This window comes from Anolis carolinensis, chromosome 4 (genome assembly GCF_035594765.1).
Source record: "Anolis carolinensis isolate JA03-04 chromosome 4, rAnoCar3.1.pri, whole genome shotgun sequence".
Taxonomy (NCBI): domain Eukaryota; kingdom Metazoa; phylum Chordata; class Lepidosauria; order Squamata; family Dactyloidae; genus Anolis; species Anolis carolinensis.
Genome location: NC_085844.1, coordinates 31,925,354 through 31,948,557, shown reverse-complemented (window position 1 = coordinate 31,948,557; position 23,204 = coordinate 31,925,354). Strand labels below are relative to the sequence as shown.

General features: G+C 37.5%; 1 protein-coding gene across 4 annotated transcripts in view; it reads right to left on the bottom strand.

Annotated features, from left to right (window-relative positions):
- The window catches only part of runx1t1 (RUNX1 partner transcriptional co-repressor 1), a 179,063-nt gene that overhangs the window by 136,353 nt on the left and 19,506 nt on the right, over positions 1-23,204 (bottom strand). For 3 of the 4 annotated variants that reach the window (XR_010005918.1, XM_008108351.2, XM_062980189.1), the window contains exon 2: positions 7,667-7,839. The exons of the other annotated variant lie outside the window; for it this stretch is intronic. Coding sequence is in view for 2 of the 3 variants with exons in the window: in XM_008108351.2 (XP_008106558.1) it covers positions 7,667-7,754 (88 nt within the window). In the remaining variant the exon portion in view is untranslated. The remainder of the gene's footprint in view (positions 1-7,666; positions 7,840-23,204) is intronic. 4 annotated transcript variants of the gene reach the window in all.

Here is a 23,204-nt window from a genome sequence, read left to right as displayed (position 1 = left end):
GAAATACCCCTCTTACAAAATCTTCTCCATCTTCCTTCTGTAATTCTGTTAATTTTTTTGTCTACAATTTGGTAGAAGTAAGATGCTCATAAGATAAGATGCCTGAAAATACCATAAAATTGTGACAAACTGTAAAACAATTATTGTCATTTGTCAAGTTGAAATTATAGTTAATGGGAGCCACACATCCTGTTTAAAACATTAAGAGTAGTGGCAGCATTCTCACTTCAGCATGAAAGTGAACAGCATGCCTGTCACAGCTTTGCAAGCAGTTCCTATGACAGGAAAACCTTAATACCTTTTGAACCGCTGCCCAAAACCAAGCTTTCCTTCCTCAAGAAGTCTGAATAAAACAGTTTCCCTTCAGATTTGGAAGAAATGCACAATATGCCTGTCTCAAAACTGGAGAAAGATAAATGGATTAATTTATATGTGTTTTTAACTTACAGTGTCTGCCAATTTGTGCTTGAAAGTTGCCAGATTTGGAAACATCACTGATCAGAACACAGATGCCAGATATCCACAATTAGTTAACAACTATCATTTTGAAGTATTTTGAAAGTTTTGTAATAATGGGATTTTTTTCTGTGTCTCGCCTTAACAAGAGGTGCTATTTGGTCCCTTTAAAATGAGCATTGATCATTTTAATTCCAGCCCATATCCTAATGATCTCCAATATTCAATTTGCCTCTTCATTTCTTTATTTTTTAAAAGAAGCCATAGAGGGTAGTACATGTATTTGACAAAGAAGGCTATAGTCTATGAAAGGTGATGCCATATAAAGCAAATGCTTTTCATTATACCACTATGGTGTAGTGGTTTGAATATTGCTTTAGGACCCTGGGAGACTCGGATTCAAATCCCTGCTTGGCCATGAAAAACCACTGTTAAACTTGGATAGGTCACTCTCTCTCAGCCTCAGAAGAAAGAAATTGCAAATCCTCTTGATAAATCTTGCCAAGAAAGTCCCTTAGGTTTGTCATAAGTTCAAAACCTCTTGAAAGCACACAACAACAAGGAGGCTTGGTTCTCATTATTTTCCAGTAATGCCAGGGAAAGAAATGGCCTCTAAGTTCATGCTTTTCAAAAAAGAGAAACATCATCTGGAATTTGGCCAAACCATAATGTTTTCAAGACTTGCTGACATCAATGAGGAAGCATAAATATTTTCCTTTGGAATCAATGGGATTTCAAAGTTGTTAATGTTAGTAGGACTCAGCTGATGATGTGTGAACAAATGTAATAGAGATGGAGTGGGCATCATAGGCCACCAAGTCCAACTTCCCGTTCAGTGAAGCAACTCCAGATAGACTGTCACCCACAAGTAGTTGCTCATCTTCTTTTTGAAGGCAGCAGAGAAGGAGACCTCACTGCCTCTTAAGCCCATTGGTTCCATTCCCAAATTCTTCTTACTATCAAGAAAATTATTCTAACGTTCAATGGAAAGCTATCCTCCTGTAACTTGTCTTCTAGTCCTATCTTCTTGACTCAACAGAATAAAACACTACCCTCCTTTCTGTGACAGCCATTTATTTTAACCAAAATAATACCCATCTCCAGCTAACAGCATGCTCTCAAAATAATCCACATTTCCAACCAATGCCAAAACAAGTCACAACCAAAATTCTTGTAATTCACAACCCTAACACACATTATAACATAAATATTTTTGTTTGAATAGCAGTTTCTGAAAGGGTAAGTCAAGAAAGTACAATTTAATATTGGAAGAAACAAACCCAGCCTTAAATGAGGCAAGATTTGAGAATGTACGTTTGCTTCCCTAAACTTAATAGGTCATTTGATCTAGGGCACAGAACAGATCAACACCTCCCGTAATCAGAAAGAAAACAAGTTTGCTTTCCACAAATTTATATTCATTTTCCCTCAATATGCATACAAAATCTTCTTTAAATGAATACAAGTGTTCAATTGAATATAGAAGCAAAGCAGGACATGAGAGCAAAATAACTACTCTGCAAGAAATTTATTTTTAAAATATATACACCGCTTTTTATCACCAAGTGCAATCTCATGATGGTATATATAAAACTAAGAACACAATTTAACATAACATTAACCATATTAAAAATTCACAGAGGCAGAAAAGCTCCTACCACCAATAAAAAACAAGCAAACAAACATTTTTAAAGAGTTTAAATTTTAAAAACATGCATAATCCAAAATACCAGCAGAAGAGGGGCACTTTTAAGAAGACACCAAAAAGAAGACAAAATTGCCATCAATTGTTCTTTCTCTAAGGATGACAGCGAAAGAACAGTTGATGCCAACTCTGTCAGTGCAGTTTTGGTTCTCCCCACAAAGAAGGTGTTTCCTGTATATGTCCACAGTATATACAGGGAAGGATCTTCTCAGAAGATCTCTGTGAAATGGACAGACTGTATAACAGAAGGGAGTTTTCTTTCAAGTGTTTGGTCTCCAAACCATTTAGAACAGAGGTGGGCAAATGTGAGTTCTGTAGGCAAAATAAATCCTCAAAACTGCAACCCACCACAAAAATCGATTCGTGTTTGTTTCTTTTTTTGGCTCCATCTCCCCCTAAGGGAGAGCATCTCTTGACCAAGAGAAGTAATTTTTCAACAGGAAATGATCTAGAAGTAGAAACAGGCCTCCCCTGGGCTTAAAATGGACAGATGCTCCATTTAGAAACATCCTTTTACTTTCCATATAATCTTTCGTTTATAAGATGTATTGCCATTGTTCTGATTCATCTCTCACCAATCCATACCAAAGGCAGAGAAAAATATTTATCTCTTTATCTTTTTTCTACTATTCTGTCCACTAGCACCTTCAAACTGTATAACAAAATTCAACAACATCAAAACATAACAACAAAACAGAAACAAAGCATCCTTTAAAATTAGGTCAAAAACAGCTTAATCACCAAAGGCTTGGCAAAACAATATGATACAGGGAAAGACACATCATAATGATATAAGTACATGGATTAAATTGAAACAGATGTACTGGTAGTACCGGGGGTGTGGTGGGGGAGTTTGGGAATGAAACAGGATTCCTGTTTAAAATGGCAAGCCAATATTCCTTGAAATTATTAGTTCTCCCCTTTTGTGTAAGGCCAGGAATCAACAGTCGGTTTTGTGAATGTGAGAATATATATGCTTAACTTTTAAGCCCCCGTGGCATAGTGGATTAAAGCCTTGTGACTTGAAGGTTGGGTTGCTGACCTGAAGGCTGCCAGGTTCAAATCCCACCCGGGGAGAGTGCGGATGAGCTCCCTCTATCAGCTCCAGCTCCATGCGGGGACATGAGAGAAACCTCCCACAAGGATGGTAAAAACATTTTTAAAAACATCAGGGCATCCCCTGGGCAACGTCCTTGCAGACGGCCAATTCTCTCACACCAGAAGCAACTCAGGTTGCTCCTGACATGAACTAAAACCCCAAAAAACGTTTAACTCAGAATCTCAGTTAAGAACAATGGACTTTTCAGGATAGCACATGTAGCCTAGCATATTGGATGAACTGTAAACGTTTGCCTTGAACTCCCTAAGTCTGTCTAACCCAACCTAGTGCTGTCTACAATCTCCATCCTCACAGGCAGCATGGTAGTTTGGATGAACTTTCTGGAGGAGTCTTAGGCGGTTCTACACTAACTCCTTAACCTGAGGCTGATCCAGCATGACATAGACTGCCATCCCCTGGCCTCTCTGGAGGTGGGAGGTAGTTCTGACTATCCAGCAGCACCAAATCTGATTTGGCATTGCTGGATGGCAATCTCTACCATTCCCTCCTGTTCTCTTTGGCATGGCAGCCAGGAGACATGGCATGACTTGTGCCAGTTGCTCATCAGGACACCAGAGCAATGAGGATGGGGGAGGGAGGTGGAGGAAGAATCACCCACTCCTCTTTCCTTCCCTTCCCTGATCACTTCATTGCTCTAGCTAGTGACATCTCAGGTTAGGAGTGACCAACATGCTTCATGTTGGAGCTACTGCCTGCTGTAATGAGGAGAACAGGAGGGGATCTAAATGCCATCCCATGTCCTATGTCCACCTAAGCTAAAAAAAACTGTGTAAATGGTTGCGGTCAATTCCATCTCGGAAGTATCTCAACTGTTTACATGTACCCAAAGTCGTGGTTTGCTATGAATTCTAGAGGGGAATTTGGAGCAACCTGTGAGGTTCAGGCCACATTAGGCAGCTTTGAACCAATGCAGTTCTGTATGTCCTTGAGCCACCATAGAGCTGGTTTACTGGCCCTGAATGCTAAGTGGTCAATGTAGATGTAGTTGGAGAAGGTTGCTGTGTAAATGTTCTTAGGTAACTGCCCTCTCTTAGTTTAGTTGCTAACCTAACATTTTAAGATACTAGCAATGTGTATAATAACCCTATGAGTCATGGCGAGAATGCGGAATTATAATCAGAGAAAACCAAATTTAAAACCCCAATCAAGCATGATGCTCCTCTGATGAACTAGACTCTTCCACACCAAATCTGCATGATAGCATTACTACTTACAGTCACAGAGGTTAAAAGGGGGTAAGAAATATTTGTTCAAAGTTGTCTACAGATGTAATAAATAATTGGAGTTAATTAATACAATTAATAATGCCCATAGCACTGAACTCTTAAAATAATAATAAGTTATAGTAGTGGTAATGGTAGTTGTACATGCTTTCAAATGATCTAGTAGTTGTGTTCATTTTGTTGAATATTTGGATTTTAAATCTCTCCTGCTCTTATTCTACTGAAATCAGGGCAGAGCACACGTCTGCTAGTGTAGATTTTAGTTTCACAATTGTTGTCAGGCAGATTGTGCTGATGAAGTGACCAATGTCACCCAATGTGCTTCATGGCTGACTTGGGATACAAATCTTGGTCAGCAGAAATAGATCATTTGATGCCATCATTTTCAGATAAGCAGATCTGGAAACCCTTAAATATTCCAGCAAAGCAAGCATTTTAACACTACCTGTGACTATATCACCTCTGCTAGAATCAGTACTGACCATGTATTATATTGCCAATGTTGGACTTAGGTAACAAACAAGTGGCAAAACATTTTGACAGACCAGCTTATTTAACAATGCTATATATTTCTCTAAAGGGAAATGCTGATACTTCCGCATTGCCGCATCTCTGTTTTTCATTAGCAAGCGGATGAAATCTGATGCTTAATCACACCACTTGGAAAGGCAACTTGTTTTAAATAAAAGAGGAAATATATCCATTAAAATAAACTTGGAAGAAGTTTGTGGCATGCATTGTTGGTGCATGACATTTTCAAAGGCAGCTGTTTGGTTCCAAAAGATGACTGACAGAATTCCTTCTCAATCTGCTTGACAAAATGTCAATTCAGGCTAAGATCAGTGGCCAAATTTCTGAACTGAATGCTAGACAGATGCGGCTGCTTATGTCAGATACTTTTAGGATTCAAGTTTATTGGCAGATATTTCAGAATATAAGGAAGTTTACAGAATTATTATAATGCAATCTATTCATTTTAGAATGTATAGATTTGGGTGGAAAAGAGCAAAGCATGTGCTGAACATTCCCAGTGAAGTAACTGAGGCTTAAAGAGACATAAATTGAACATAGTTTCTTAGAGAATGTCTGGCTGACTCCAGAGTTTGGGAAAATTAGGATTTGGGACTACAACTGCTGAATCTCTCAAACGTATTGTCTCGGATGGCAGAAAGCCCAACTTCTCATGTTACTCAGACCTTTCTGGAAAGGAAACTCATGAGAGTTGCTAGAGGAAATTCTGGAGCCATCTTCCTCTCAATGTTTTGCAAATATTTTGTAAAAGGGATTGATTATGAAGGGGCTTGGTGGGATGAAACATCTGTGGAAGTTTTAAGTAAAGGGGGGGGGGGAGGAAGCCAATGATGAGTAACTTTTCCAAAGTAGATGAGTTAATAAGAACTGCTCCCATATGGAATGGGCATATGGAAGGATGCATGAAAAATGACTCATGCCCTCTTTTGGACAGAGCTATGAGCAAATAAAGGTTTTGTAGATTGAAGAGTTCAGAATGACAGGAAATAGCTGTAGTTTTTTGTAGTTTTTTGTGGATTGTCTCCAAAAAGCTTTGAAAGTATTGTGGCTTTCATTTGTAATAGATGGACTCTATACCCTCAGTACTTTATGCATGCATATAAATAAAGATCAAAACATTGGTTCAAAACATAATGGTAAGGCAATTTACTTAGAAATATTCAGTAATCCAGGCAAAGCCACATTTGTCACAATCAAGAATATCACCCCATCCTTCACACTAATGCTAAAAGGTGTGGCTCCCATCCCTAACTTAATCATTCTGTCTTGAACCTGGATTTTGGAATGTAAAGAAATGTCTTCATTCTCTTGAGTGAGAAAGAGCGTCTTGATGCATTATTTAAATATGAAACATTTTAACACTTCAAAACTTCTTTTTTGGTGTAAAAATTAGATTTCACAGAAAGCATTGCTTAAACACAAACACATAAGGAATTATCTGATAGGAAATTTTACTCTTTCATCAAACACGATATTCAATGAAAAGTCCCAAATGAGAAATATCCCTGGAAAATATACAAAATTGCTCATAATGTTTAAGGAGTATGGGTATTTGAATTTCTTCACTCCTGGGCAAGGAACTAAATACTAGATAAAATAGGGGTTTATAGGCTCTCTGATGACAGTCATCCTTAAAGTTTCCTGCTCTGTTTAAAGTTTGCCCTTATCCCTTGCTGATGCATATGCTTGAAATTACACTTATCTCTAACACCATTTCTCTCACTTTGTTCAAACCTCTCCTCAGAAGTTAACTTTTCAATGAAATCTCCAGCACAACCCACTTGTTCTCATGCCCTGCTATATAGTATGACCCCTGTATCTGCAGTGGACACGATTCTGAATTTATCATAAAATAGGACACCATGGATAAAAGTAAATTCTACTGAAAGGAATTACTTCTGCTGGAAGATAACAATGGTAACATCCAGCAGATGTCTACCATAGAATCATCAGGAGAACCTAGAAAGGTCTAGATAAGACATAATTTGTCGGATGTGGGTAGGTGAAACTACAAATCTGTACAAGAGGTTATACCATAATTCAGCTATTAAAAACCTTATAGATTTGTAACTAAAACTACTACATAGTTGTTCCTTGTTTATCCATACTCCATTCCTCTTTTCTTGCTCACTGTTTTCTTGGTGTGGACTTTAAGACTATAAGATCCTTGGGGCTGGGACCAAAGAAGGATAATAACGATTTAGGCTGTAAACACAGGATAATGAAGACAGTTGAATTTTACAAGTGGAATATGACTGCAAGATCAGCTTGAGATGGGAGAGATCAGGTGTAGGAAAAGTTATTATTTTTAAAAAACGGACTATAGCTCTGGACTCCCCAGTTAGCATGGTGGGAATTTTAAAATAACTCTTCTAAACTATGCAATAGATATATCATGAGTAGGATGATTATATCGCAAATCTGATCTCTTCAATAGGGCATTTCTTTGCTCTATACCAATTTTTCATGCATTCCATCCACAATCTGAAAGCTCAACAAAGTTAAGATTCCATAGAGGGTGCAAACAAAATAATATGAAAATAATAAAAAGACATAGGTAAAGAAAGGCAAATGAATCAGTTCAATTTTTTCTTTCAAAAATAGCATTTTAATTACAAATCTGTTCCTTACCTTGGCAAAATTCAAAGTTCCCTTTTTTCCGGCAGTCACCTATTACTAAACTCAGTGCTCTCCAAGTGTTTCTTTTGACAGATATCATTCTCCACCAATCGTCCTGCTAATTTCCTCTCTCCTTTTCTGACTGGGACAGATATTACGTTCACCAGACCAGTGATCAATCTTTTCTATTGACAACAACAAAAGGAAAAAAAACAAAAACGCACATATCACAGCCGGGTTGAAGCACGAAGCCCCTCTATTTACATAATAATATTATATTCTTTATCGAAAAGCGACAGAAGCAGAATTATAATACTATAGCCAATACTTTTATTATTCAGTTAGTATTTTATTATTAAAGTCTATATCCAATTGCATATTCTGCTGTGCATTTGCAAGAGAGTTACTTGATATACAGTATAATCCTCATATCAATGAATTTGATATCCACTCTCTAAGAAATCTCCCCCAGAAGAGTATGTGGGTGTCTCTTGGTCTTTCAATGCTATTCTATGGTATGTTTCCAGAACAAGTATAATAATAGAGGTGATGATGATGATGATGATGATGATGATGATGATGATGATGATGATGATGTTTTACTGTTATCCAATGTTTCAGATATCCACGGGCGGTCCTGGAATGAATCCCCCATGGATACAGGGAGTCAGACTGTACTTTTTATTGTGTGAATGTTTGTATAAACTCTCATATATCTGCTTTGTACAACTGTTTGCACAAAGATGTAATCCAGAACATCTGTGCTACTAGATATTTTCACTTAGAATTAAGATGGATTTAGATCTGCATTGTTTGTTTTCAGAATGGGGAAGAAGCTGAATACATTGGTCTTAATTATTTTACAGGTACATTGTCTTGCACCTGTAGTACTATTTGAAGATGTAGCTCTGTTTCATCTGTATCAGTATGCAAAGGGAGCTCGTGGCACCTTTGACATAAAAAGTATTAGCGCTAGCAAATCATTTAAAAAAAGAATTCTTGATCATGATCAGTATTATTTCCCTTATCCATATTTTACCAACTGACATTATACAAATACATGTTGAATATCCTTTATCCAAAATGCTTAGGACCAGATGTCTTTTGGATTTTGGAAAATGTACATATACATAATGAGATAGCTTGGAGGTGGGATGCAATTTTAAACATAAATTATGATTCAAATACATCTTAAACACATAGCTTGAAGGTAGTTTTGTGCAAAATATTTTTAATATTTTTTTGCATGAAACACAATTTGCTTACATTGAACCACCAGAAAGCCAAAGTGTCACTACCTCCATCACCCATGGGGACGATTTTGGATAATTTCAGATTTCTGGATAAGGAAAACTCAACCTGTATCTCAAGTTTTATTTTATTGAAAGACCTATCAATGCAGCAGCACCATACATATTACTTTTTATTGGATTTATATTCCTCTTCAGTAGTGGTTCTAGGTAATTTCACCTTGTAGGTGAACCTAGTGGCTGCACCCCCCCCCCAAAATGGCACCCCCCCAAGGCCCCGCACATACCTTTGGCGGCGGCGGGAAGAGCTAGGCCTCAGTTGAGGCCTTCTGCGTTTGGTGAGGAGGGAGCCGATGGTCCCCTCCGCCACCACGGGGGTGCCTCGACAGCGCCCCCGGGGACAATGCGCCACAAGCGGGCGCTTACATTGGCCATTATGTTGGGCCGGCTCTGTCCCTCTTTTATCCCAATGTGGGATCCAAAGCAGCTTACACTATAATTTCTAACAAAATAGCTAAAACAGTAGAGTGAAATATCTTTTAAAATGTATTAAACAATCCAAATAAAGCATTAAAATATATTAAAACATATTACAAATAGAACATCAATTTCCCAGGTGAGTTAAATTCAGAACACCTGACTTTGGGCGGAAACACAGAAGAGGTCAACTGAGCTCCTCAGTTGGGAACAGCCACTGAGTAGATACTATAGTTCCAGGCCTACACAACCTGTGGCTCTCCAGGTGTTTAGGACTCCAACTCCTAGAATCTCTGGCCAGCTTGTACAATGGTCAGGAATTCTGGGAAGCTGAAGTCCAAAACATCTGGAGCACCATGGGTTATGCAGGCCTGTATCTATACTATGACCTCATCAGTTGCCTGATGAGGGACAGAGAAAACTATCTCCTGAAGATCTTACAGCTCAGGAAGGCCCATATGGGGACATAAGGGTTTTCAGACAGTCTGGGCCTGAGCTGTGTAGGATCATAACCAGAGTTTTGAAATGTGCCTGAAAATGGGTCATTACCCAACAAAGCTGTTTCAACAGGAGAGTTATACGATCCTTATAACTACCCCTGGCCAGCAATCTAACTACAGCATTTTAGACCTACTGATGTTTCTGAGAAGTTTTCAGAGCCAGTACCATAAAATGTGTGTTACAGTAATCCAAACAGGATATAATCAAGGCCTAAATTACTATAATAAGATCTGACATCTCAAGGAACAGACATTGTTGGAGCACTAGTTTTAATTGTGGAAATACACACTTGTCTATCACCAAAACATGAGCTTCCAGGCTTAGGGTTGAGTCCAAGAGTATGTTCAAGCCCAAGAGTATACTCAGGGAAAATGTATCCTACACAGGACTAGCTGAATCCCTACTTCGTGATATGCTTGTCAACTGACTAGAAGCTTGCCCAGATTAAGCTTCCATTTGTTTGGCTTCATCCAGTCCATTCCTAACAACAAATAGTTTAGGAGTAAGACAGCTTCCTTGGAGTTAAAGTATTGTACAGACAGAGTTGAGTTTCATCAGCATTGTACACTCACAAATATATGATGTAGACTTGGGAAATCCCAATATTTGCAGAAATATACAAAAATGTTAGAAGAAGAAAAATAGGTATGGAACCCCAAAACCACACCAAAAACTGGGCAGTCTCAGTAGACAATGTTGGGTGACTATTGTGGGAAAATAAGGAATATCAGGTAGAAGATAGAAAGAAAAGTCTGGCTAACTGAAACAGTGAGCAGAAGCAATACAATACATTCATGTATGAGACAACTTCATGTAAAAGGGCATATTTTGGGGCCAAAATTACAGATTTTGATATGAGCCATGGATGTCAAGGATAAAACCTACAAAGTATGTAAAGAATGAAGCAAGGGATAACAATACCAATGAATTGGCCACTGCTGCCATTTTACCAATCATGCATTCAAAAAGGCAGTAAGAGCACTATGGTCACTGCTTTTCTTGGGTTATCTGCTGAGACCTAAGTTCTTACCTTTTGCTGTTCTACTAGAAACTTACATTGACCTGTGAATAAGTAGACCTAGGTTCTTTGGGTTGTTTTTTTTAAAAAACTAATATTTCTAGACTTTTACACAAGTATATATTGGCCTTTGTTGTACATTATATCCTATTCTATACCATTTTGTTGCAAGATCCCCTTTGTATTTTATAAAGAACAGAAGAACATCTACTGTCATACAAGATAATGTTTATTATGCTTTTTAAAGGTCTGTAATCAAATGCAGTTATATGAAAATTTGAAATTTGTTGCTAGGCACTAAAGTTTAATATGATTGATTTCTGTGTCAAGTAATGTATATTCCCCCTCTCTAAAGTGTTTTACCCTAAGCTACTCAGAGAACTTTATGTCATTGTCAGCAAATAAATAATGTAAGGAATAAATAAAATGGCAATTTTCAAGCAGATCAGAACTGCTGGATGCACTTGAAAAAAATCTATTTCAACCATATTCCCTCAAAGATTAATGAATAGCTATTGTCTAATGAATTAAATGACATGATTACATATTGTAAATAAAGCTAAAAATAAACGCAAACATGTAAGGCATGACAATATTCTGCCTAGAGACTTCGGAAAAGGCCAAAGTATAAAACCAAAATACAGTTCCAGGACCCCGTGCAAATACAAAAAAAGTGGATAATCACAGCCTATATTATTAAATGACATCAATGCTAATGTGTACACAGCCACATGTCATGTTCATGTTGCCACCATTTAGTAACTTGGTGCACAATGAACTGCCTGTGGACCTGGAGGATTCACTGTATGGTTGGTTCCCAAGTTATGAACAAGATGGGTTCTGTAGGCTTATTCTTAAGTTGAGTTTGTATGTAAGTCGGAATAGATACATTTTTAAGTGTAACTCCAGGCATGTTCCCTATGGATAGCATAAGGAAGAGTTAACAGCCCTGTGCAGTTTGTTTTGCTATCTGTGCCCCTGTTCAGAAGATTTCACCTCACTTTCAGTCCCTGTGATAATTGAATTTTGGAAAAAAAAATTGCTTGTTGTGGAAACAAGGATTGGTGATAAAGCTTCAGTTGAGACACATTTTCCCCATAATCACTCTTTCAAGAGTGAATTTCCCTTTGGATGGGTAGATTTCTCTCACTTTCTGATGTCTCACCCTCATTCTTAACTATGAGTTGTTTGTAAGTCAGATATTTATAACTTGGGGAGTGCCTGTACTCTTAAATCTTACATGGGGGAAGGGACATGTTTTCCTGGTATCACATGAGATGCATGCCTATGTATTTTTCTGGGGCAAGTGAGCAGCATGTCATGGTAAAGAGCTTTTTCCTGTTATGAGAAATTTTCATAAACGCATACTCTATCAGTACTACATAATGGACAGCTTCTTTTATTACATTCTTCTACTAAGACAAACTCATATTAATTTGAAAGGAAATGAAACATATGTGTAAAAATGGCAGGATCTGGCCTTGAATATTACACTTGTCAAGTTTTCACTTGATAAACTTCAATGATAAATTAGAATTTGTATTGTTAAAATGATCTGTAAATGCAGTTATGTACCATGAGAGCATAATTATTTGTTCAACTCAATATGGCTGATAATATTTACCAGAGTTTCTTTTCAAGCCATGCAAACCATATTTTCAGTAACAATGAATAACATTTATCATTGTTTAGAGTTATTTTTTTCAGGATTAAGAGGCTAGTTAATTTATGGTGCCCTTTGTCTAATATCTTAGATAACACTTCTGTAATTATATGACCTATCAAAATTTCATGGCTGACAGAGATTTGTTTTACCATATGGAAAATTAGTCATTAGGAGATACATGCAAAGACTATTCAAAACAAGGTACTCAATGGAATATAAATGTTTGTTTTTAAAGTGTGTTAATATTACTTCAATGAAAGGCGTATAATTTAAATAGGGTAAACAGATTTCAGGGTTTATGGAATCAATTTTACATTTTACTAAAAGCCCAAGCTATATTATCTATAGTCCTCAGTACCAGAACACAATGAAGTTCACAGTCCTTCCACACAAAAATCCACCCATTGGCCTATATCAAATTGCTAATTCAATCAACAGGAACTAAGTAAATCAATATGTATGTAGGATTCAATAGGTCTACTCTAGTCATGGTTAAATTGGATTTAGGTTTTGGTAAGCTTTCCCCATCCTTCTCATTTCAAAAGTATAATTAAAAGTAGTGGGCAATAATTTGGGAGTGGGGAACAGAATTCATAATAATCAAATTCAAATATTCCAGCAATCTACCAGTAGATCATTAAAGATTGAACAGTTCTTATCTAAAATGCTTGTGACCAAATGTGGTTTGGATTTCATTTTTTTAGATTTTGGAATACCTGCATTTCCATATATATATATATAGTGCAGATAGAACCCATGATTAAACATAAAATGCACATAGCCTGAATGTAATTGAATGCAACATTTTAAGAAAATTGTGCATGATACAAAGTATGTTTGCCTTGAATCACCAGAAAGCAAAGGGGTCATTATCTCCGCCACGCATGTGGACAATTTTGGAGTATTTGGGAATCCCAGATAAGGAATCTGTATCTACTTGCTCCTATGCCCTGATCTAAATCCCCCTCTTTGGAGAGACTTCTATAATTGTTAATGAATTGTTAAAAGAATAGAATGTCTCCACTGGCTTTACAGTTGTACCAAAAGGCACACTTTTTAACCATCTTTTTAAAAGTATAACATGATACACAGAAGCCATTTTCAGATAATCTTATACAATTGTAATTTATCTCTTTTACCCTCCTCCTATATACAGTTAGAGAAACATACAAAAATTTTATCTCCAACACAATGATCGAATAGTGCACTGAAACATTCAGTTACGTGTTCTCAATTATGTGTCACCATGTATATTTTCACCACATACAAAAATAACTACAATGATTAAGATTAGGTTTCCCTTTTTATTTTATTTCCATTGCATATACTGATACTTTTTGGTATTTAACAGGTTAACTTTTAGTCTGAAAAAAGCAAGAAAATATTCTCAAAAGCTGCACCTCACTTTTAGACAGAAAGCCCTAAATAATGTGCATTTCTCCAGAAGAGTGGCATTTTAAAAGCTCATCATGTTGTATAACCATGGAAATAGTGAAAAACATACATTCCCAAACAAATATTACTTTTTCTCAATGGTATGAAGTAATTAGAGCCATATGTGTAAATCTGTGATCCGTGCAGTAGTTCAAGCTGCAGCTAATAGAAAATACAGAGATTGAACTCTGCCATATAAAAGATTCTTGTTACAGAAATATAATGTGAAAACCAGATGCAGACAGAAACCCTTAATCACAGATGGGAATGTAATCACTGGCATACAGAATATTTTTGATCAATCTTAACCATATGCGAAATGTATTTATTTTGTGCAGAATGCAATAACTTGAGAAAGCATTCTATTTGAAATCAGTTAACCTCATAGTCGAGGCACTTTTATCTTATTCCTCCACGCTCTTCCAAGATATTAGGCTCAGCCAAGGTTTTAAGAAGAGGAGTCGCTGGGCCTGGTGAATCATTCTTGCATCAGTTTATCTTTCAAAAAGAATTAGTAGGATGTAAAGACTGCACATATCAAAATCAACATAAAAAGAAAATCAAGTGCAGTTACCAATTCCTGTATTGCACAGTTACTGCCAGGAATCCCTTCATCGCCTAAGCATGCACAAGATTATATTACCATTGAGTTAAAGCCTTTTTCCTCTAGCGAAAAAGTGAGCAACTTGTTTCAGCAACAGAGAACCACATGGGAAATACATCAGAGGCCAGACAGATGCAGTTCTCTCGCCAACAACGCTGCTGGCACATAATTAATAAAATTTGCATATCATTCTTTTTTTCTTTTTTTAACCTGACAGGTACCAATTTGCAGGTAGCGGTCACGTTATGCCTACATTCTTATTCTGAAATTCTGGCATCCAGATGTCAGTAATTCAACTTAGGCCTGGGAGAAAACAAAACTCTGTGGCTGCATATGGTTATCACAATGAAACCATGGTTTATCATGATGGGAATGAGTCTCGAGGCTTGGGCTCCCATGCTCTCATATCCCCTGTATGTCTCCGCTGCAGCCATGAGATCAGAAGATTTTGCTTTTGATTTCAATTACCCACAGCTTATCACTTTATCTGAAATCCAATAAACCAGTTAATTTTAACCAGCGCTCAGAACAAATGCATAACAATATAACATGATTGTTCTATGGCAGGCCTGCACAACATACAATCTGAGGGCCAGATGCAGCTCTCACAAGGATTTGGTGTGGCCCACAGAGACTCTGAGCCTAAGTTCCTCAATCTAAGGCCCATGGGCCAGATGCAGCCCTCCAAGAACATTTAATTTGGCTCTCGCCCTAAAATTTAGACTTGGGGTCACCCTAAGTTTGAAACAACTTGAAGGCACACAACACCAATAATCCTAATTAACTAGACTCTGTTATCAGCCAAAAGCAGGCCCACACTTCTGATTAAAATACTGGTACATTTATGTTGGTTAAAATTGTTCTTCATTTTAAATATTGTATTGTTCTTTCATTTTTTTTTTTTTTGCAATACAAATACGTTATGTGCAGTGTGCATAGGAATTCCTTCATGCTTTTTTCAAACTATAGTCATCCCTGTCGTCGTCCCCCCAACAGTCTGAGGGATCATGAACTGGCCACCAGTTTAAAAGGTTTGAGGACCCCTGGCCTAAGCCTTAGAGAGGGAGGTCACATGCAGCTCTATATCAGAGTAGCAATCGGAACTCACCATTCCCTCCTCCTTTCTGTATGCAGCAAAGTTACTAAACTAACTTGTGACAATGGAGGCACCACTGATAGATTCAGTCAGGATGTTGGAAGTGCTGGACAGCCTGGGGAGGTTGTTGTACTCAGGTTGGAGTAATGGGGAGTGATGATGAAATTCTAAGGTTTATCGAATCTTTATTCAGGGAAGTTAAAATCTTGGGCTCTGTGTTATGTTAAAATTTAACATTAGATTGGCTATTTCAGAGGAAGAAGGAGAAAGTAAAGAAGAAGGGCCACAGTTCTTGCCTCTGCCGTTCTTTTCCTCTGGCAAAACTGCCAACTCTGAACCGTTTGTTTGTGAGGGAGAAACCTGGGTTGCTTCTGTTGTCTCCTCCTCTGAATGGGAAAAACCACTAAGCCCTGTCATTCATTTCTATCACTTGCGAAGGAGAAATGTAGCTTCACTATGAAGTTGTAGTGGGGTCTTCATGGCGAAGCTAAGTTTCTCCCTCACAATTGTGGGAAACAAATGGTGTAGAGTTGTTGGATTTTTCCTCTGTAGAAGGAGATGAATAAATAGACTTCTTTTTTTCTCTCAGAAAAGGACTGCCACTCACCACCACACTGAGGGGAGGGGAGGAAATTGAGGCTAATCTGCTTTGCTGCTTGCTCTGAGGGAAAGGCACCCTCTCAAAAACCTGGAGTGTTGCTCTAAAAATGTATATGCAGCCCAAAGAGGTTTTGCCTATTTAATTACTACTGCCAAGTTGTGCAGGCCTGCTATAAGGTGTGGCAGCTCCATATAGCTCTCTCATTCCCGGAAATTACATCAATAGCCGTTCTGATAGGTTTCTGGTGGATTTGTACTGGAAACTACAAAGTAGAGCTCCATTTTCAGGAGGTAGGGAACAACAATCCCTGGAAAAGGATTCCCATTTCAGAATGAAAGAAAATATCGTAGTGCAGCTAGTTGCTTTTTATAGTTATAACAATCCAGCTTACCCCTTAAATAATGAGTAAGTTACTTTTACAAGCTACTGAATAATATGAAGGGCCTTTCCAGATTAACACTCCAAGTGTTGATCTTAACAATGGTTTGTTTGAAAGAAGTCATTTTCAATACACCATATTTATGATTAATCACAAATTAGAGTTCAGGAATAATAATAATAATAATAATAATAATAATAATAATAATAATAATAATAAGTTTATTTGTATCCCGCCTCCATCTCCCCCAAAGGGGACTCGGGGCGGCTTACAGCAAAATCAAAATACAAACAATGATAAAATATAAAACATCAGGACAAAAACACCAATAAAAAATATACACAATAAGTTAAAAACACAACACAGAATTAAAACATCAGGTTAAAAACAATGAGGTTGCAATAGTGGATAAGCAAAGTGTACGGTGCACATTATGGGTAACAAATTCATAAATAGATAAAGTGCATTAGAATCATTTAAGGTCACATTTGGTATGGTAGGGAGGAGTCCTGAGTAATATCAATCAATCAGGAATCGGGAAGAGCGACCAGTGCAAAAGGTCGAGGAGCATAATAATTGTGATGGAAAAAAGATGATCTTAACCAAAGGCCTGAGTGAAAAGCCAAGTTTTCAGACTCTTCCGAAGTGTCATCAAGGTGGGAGCTTTCCTGATCTCCCTAGGCAGCGAATTCCATAACCGGGGGGCCACTACAGGCCCTGTCCCTCGTCCCCACCAACCGCGCTTGCGATGCTGGGGGGAGCCAGAGGAGGGCCTCACCCGATGACCGAAGAGACCGTACAGGTTCGTAGGGGGAGAGACAATCCTGAAGGTAGATGCTAAAAATGCTAAATTATGCTTAATATTCTGATCTCCTTGCGGTGATATATATATTTCTATCAAGATAAACTATTATTGATGGTGAAATCTGAACACAGCCACTGTCTGTTCTGTAACATTTGTAATTGGAATACTACCCTAACTCCCAATTTCAATATCCAGAAGATTCGGTTATTTCTCTTGAGTAGATTATCTTCATCCTTGTATCTAATTATGTGTGATTTATTTCCAATATAGGTGTCACAGAAGTAAATGGATGGAACAAGAAGCAGGCTGAAAGTGCAACAAGCTGTAAGTACTTGCCAGCACAGTATTATATTTTCATATCTACTACTAATGCAATTGACCCTAACTCTCAACAAGTACAGTTAGATTATGTATAAGCAAAAAGCAAGCAAAACAAATCCTTGAGTCTATTGCTTTATTTAGAGGCAAACAACCAGGTATCACACATACATGAAAACTGTTAGAAAAAAAAACAAGGACATACCAGATCACTGAAAGACAAAGCAGAAAGATTCATACACATGAACACAAAGGTATTGCTTTGTTTCACATTCTGATTGAAATACATGTCCTTTGCTTTCATTTTGCCTCTTTGACATGATAGCCATGTATAAATATGTGAGGGGAAGTCATAGGGAGGAGGGAGCAAGCTTGTTTTCTGCTGCTCTGGAGACTAGGACGCGGAACAATGGCTTCAAACTACAGGAAAGGAGATTCCACCTGAACATCAAGAACTTCTTCACTGTGAGGGCTGTTCGGCAGTGGAACTCTCTCCCCAGGACTGTGGTGGAGGCTCCTGCTTTGGAGGCTTTTAAGCAGAGGCTGGATGGCCATCTGTCGGGGGTGCTTTGAATGCAATTTCCTGCTTCTTGCTGGGGGTTGGACTGGATGGCCCATGAGGTCTCTTCCAACTCTATTATTCTATGATTCTATCTCCATTTTGGGAAGTAAACCTATACAGGCAGTGCCCAAGTTCTTAAGCTGAATTTCTTTGTAAGTTGGAACACCTTACATTTGACTTCACCTCATCCTTTGTCACTGTGATTTTGGAAGATTTGGCTTGTGAAAACAAGGATTGGTAATAAAGCTTCAATTGAGGCACCTTTTCCCCATGACAACTCTTCAAGGAGTGAATTTCCCTTTCTAGAGGTAGATTTCTCTCCCTTCTTGTTGTCCCCCCCCCCCCCCCCGGTTTGTGAGTCAGATGTTTGTAACCCAGGGACTGTCTGTGTGAATATGCTAGGGAAGCTAGTGGGGCAAACCTATTTGCTCTCTCCTTGTCTCGGAATTTTGCTGTTCTCACTCCCTCCCTGGCGAGATTACATCAGCCCCCTCCCCCCTGTGCTTCAGAAAGATGGTAAAAAACTTGGCTGTGGGATCAAGCCTTTGGGACAGTGCAATATGGCAACATTAGGAAACTTCACCCCGCTGACCGGATTTGGTATAGCTGATCTGAAATGGTTTTTATAAAAAATGGATTTAAAGTGGAGATAATTGTTTTTAGTATTTATGTATATTTATAGTTTATTTTATGTTCTGGCATTGAATGTTTGCTGTATATATGTTGTGGTCTGCCCTGAGTCCCCTTCAGGGTGAGAAGGGTGGAATATGAATGTTTCAAACAAACAAACAAACAAACAAACAAGTGATTCAGGAGGCAACTACTGACTACTTTGCATTTGCCTACCAGTCTATGCAACTATAGTAGAATCACCTACAGCTGAATCCCATTAGTTCTCAGCTAAAATTTTATTACACTATGTAAAGCAACCTGATAGTGAGTGTGCATTTTTCTCCAGAGTTCTTCAGCATTGTCTCAATGTAAATGCTTCTAAAAACATATTAGATAAACAGAAAAAATGAGCTGTCTGAACATAAATCAATTTGGTACTGTTCTCTTATCCAGGTGGAGGCCACAAGGGGGTGCTAAAGTGAGAAAGATATGGGGTGGAGGATGGGTTGAAGGAGTTAAACCATTTCCCCTGTTTTCCTGTTATTTTCCCCACCCATGACACCATTGTGGAAACAACCCTCGTTTATGAAATGGGGAAGAGAGAGAGGGAATAACTAGCAAAAATGGAGGAAATGGTTGTCCTCCTTCAAACCCCCCCCCCCCATAAAATAGACTAAAATAGACTAAAGGGAGTTTTGTTACTAGTTTTATTTTTCATTCTTTGGATCGTATGTTGTGTATTTATGTTTACCATTTGTATTATTTTAAATTGTTGCATAGTTCTGTTTATTATGTGTATTGTATCGCATTGTATTGTATTGTATTGCATTGTATAGTTTTTATCATGTTGGAAACCACCCTGAATCCCCTGAGGAGATAGGATGGTATATAAATAAAAAAATTTATATATATATATATATATATATATATATATATATATATATATATATATATATATATATATAAAACTTTTGGAGTCCGCTCGGATAATGGAACAATACCTACAATTCTGTTAAAGGGAATTCTTTGTCAGAAACTTTGTTAACCAACATATGTTGGTATGGAATTTTCAAATGTTGTTCCAAATCTCTTTTTCCTTTAAATAGTATAAGTTGTGTTTAACTCCATTTATTCAAGTTTAGCTTAAATAACACTACTCTTTTTCAACATAGGAAAAGATAGATCCAGGAAACTGCAGACTAGTCAGCCTGACATCAACAGAAAGCAAAAAAACTAGAAAATATTATTAAATATCTAAAAAATAATGCACTATATTCAACAATAAGTCATACCACAACAGCCTTATTTTTTGTAAAAAAGGAACTGATAGTTTGGTGGAGACTATGAGAATGCTGTCGATACAGTATCTCTCTCAGGTAAACGGTCCAGGCTTCCTTTGCTTGATAACAAAATTGTGAGCAGGGAGAGTATCCATACTCAGTATGGGTTAATGGCTCATCCTCCTCCTAAAGAAAACAAATATTAAATACCATATAAGAGCAAAACTCAAAAGGACATAAACAGAATGCTGGTTCAAAATTAATATAGAGTCAACAAATAAGAGTGTAAAAGTTTTCATTTATGTGCACACATACATACATGTCTAAGATAAGGGCAGCTTAATTTAGAAGTCATACAGATGAAAGGAACCTAGGATTTTTAGTAGATCAGAAGCTGAAAAGGAAATTTGAAAGTTGCAAAAAGTAGATTTCTTTTCTAAACTTTGGATAGAGGGGAATTGTTCCTAACAGTGAGACCTTTTCACCAGAAGACTTGACTGACTTGAGAGGATGTGGATTCTTCTCTGGAGATAAAGAAGCAGAGATGATACCATCTGTCAAGTGAAATTGGAATATATTCTTCTTGTTGTGTGCCTTCCCACTTATGAAGACCTTAAGGTGAACCTATCATGGGGTTTTCCTGGTAAGATTTGTTTAGAGGTTTCCTTTGAGGCTAAGAGAGTGTGATCACCAAGAGCTTCCATGGTTGAGTAGGAATTTAAACCAGTGTAATAGTCCAGTGCTCAAAACACTATACTATGCTGGATCTCATTAAATATATAGAAAACTCATTTCTGATACTGAAAGATGGCAGTGTATTGGTTCCTTCAGCTACCACTGAATCATGAAAAGTAAGAGACAGAGAAGAGAATCTAGCACCACAAAGTGCCTGGCAATTTATCATTTACTTAATAGATTTCTACCCCACCGTTTTTCTAAGAAACTCACGGCCATGTTCTTGAGTCCATGCACATTCCATCCCAAATTCTGTAGAGAGACTGGACATAGATTGACCCAAAGTCAGTGAGATTTATTGCTATCCATCCTGGCCTGTCATTCACTATGTTCTTGATGATTTGCAACATAATCTGTGTTCACTCAGAAGTAAGCCCCAGTAGATACTGGATCTTACTTACAATTGTGAACAAGGGTGGAAGCAAGACTCTGTCCTACAAGTGTTCTTTTGGTTTTCTCAACAGTGTGTGTATCTCTGTGTGTGTGTGTGTGTGTGTGTGTGTGGGAGGGGGGGGGGTCACACCTTTCCATCTGCCAGCCAAAGACATATATAGGTGCATGACATATAGGTGTATCTTAGATTAAGCCAGAACTCTAAGATGTAGTGCTGCATGCAGATGTTAAATAAATTAGAGTTCAGTCTGGAAACATCTTCAAGCAGAGAGTCTGAAGAAATACACTAAACTCTCTGGCAACACACTTCTGTACTTAACAGTGATTCAGCACCCCTGAGCAATTACAACATGAAACATCACACCTCCGGTTTATCATTTGGTTTGGAGGACAGCCAACTTCACTCAACCACCACCACTGGTAATTTAAAGAGCTAAACTGAGAATAAACTAAATATAACAACACAAGGGGATTACAACATTTCAAATGTTTTAGAAAGAATTCTAAGAAGAAGAAAGGGTCTTGATTGCCTTGAGGCATGAATTAATATTCATAAGCATAGAGAAAAAGCCAAGTTTACAAAAGAATAGCTACTGCAGGAGTCACTAAATCACATCACAGCTTTGGAAAGACCATGCAAAAGCTCTCCTTTTCAAAGTCAAACAAATCTGTAGAAAGATTCAATGAATTTTATCCCCCCCCCCCATAAAAGTTTTACACCAGTGGAAAATGTACAGGAGATGGCACAAACAGAAAAAGGTGCACAATTAGTGCAAGCAATATCTCATCTGAAAAGTCACAATGAATTATTCAACAATTTATGAAATGTCTTGCAAAAGCAAAATTGAAGTACAGTTGTGGATCTGACATTTGAAAGGACAAGGATCTGTTTAAGGATTCCAAAAATGTTCAAAACTTTACTGTATACAGCCTGATGAAATAGTATATTTTGTATTAATAAATGGCTTCAATACTGTTCTTATATTATTTTCCTGTTCTTACACTGAGGTGATTTTAATTGGGGGGATCCAGACTTAAGCTCTAATCCCATACTCACTTACTTGGATGTAAACTCCTGCTGAATTCATTTGAACTTTCCATATATAGGATTACTCTTTGATGTATAGGATTACCTTGTATAGGATTTTTACAGTATGTTAGTTGATATTAGGTCACATTGAAGTATGTGGAACAAGTTAGTGCAACTTAAGTCCTATTAGCTTTCAAAGGGAACTAAATTCAACCAGCAAAATTTGTATCAGCCCAATCACTTTTGTCTATCATTACAGCTAACCAATTGAAATATACCATTTTCAATTAAAGAAAAAGGGTCTCCTCCTTTTTATAGTATGTTATGCCTTTTCCCACAGCCTTTACACAAGGGAATTGTACGCAATGGGTCTCATTTTAGCTTTCCCTATTTCTGAAGGGAAGAAATAATGGACAGCGACCTTTCTGCATATCATTTTTCATTTACATGCTTAGAGTTAAAAATTGCCCATTGTCTATTTAAAATCCATCCTAAACCCTAAGCAGTGCAAGAATGTATAAAAACAATATATTCCCAATCATGGCGATATAATGATCATCAAAATGAAACTAATGTTCCAAATTTAAGAAAAGTACCATATATAGAGTATTATATAAGGAATCATATTAGGTGATACACCTTTATATATGAAAAGGCATTCTAGTCTACAAACAGATCAATGTCCAATATCACTGTAAAAAAGCAAAACAACAACAATAAAACTCTGCATGCATTTCTTTCTCTCTCTGTCTGTCTGTCTCTCCTCTCCCCAGTCTAATTTCATTGGCA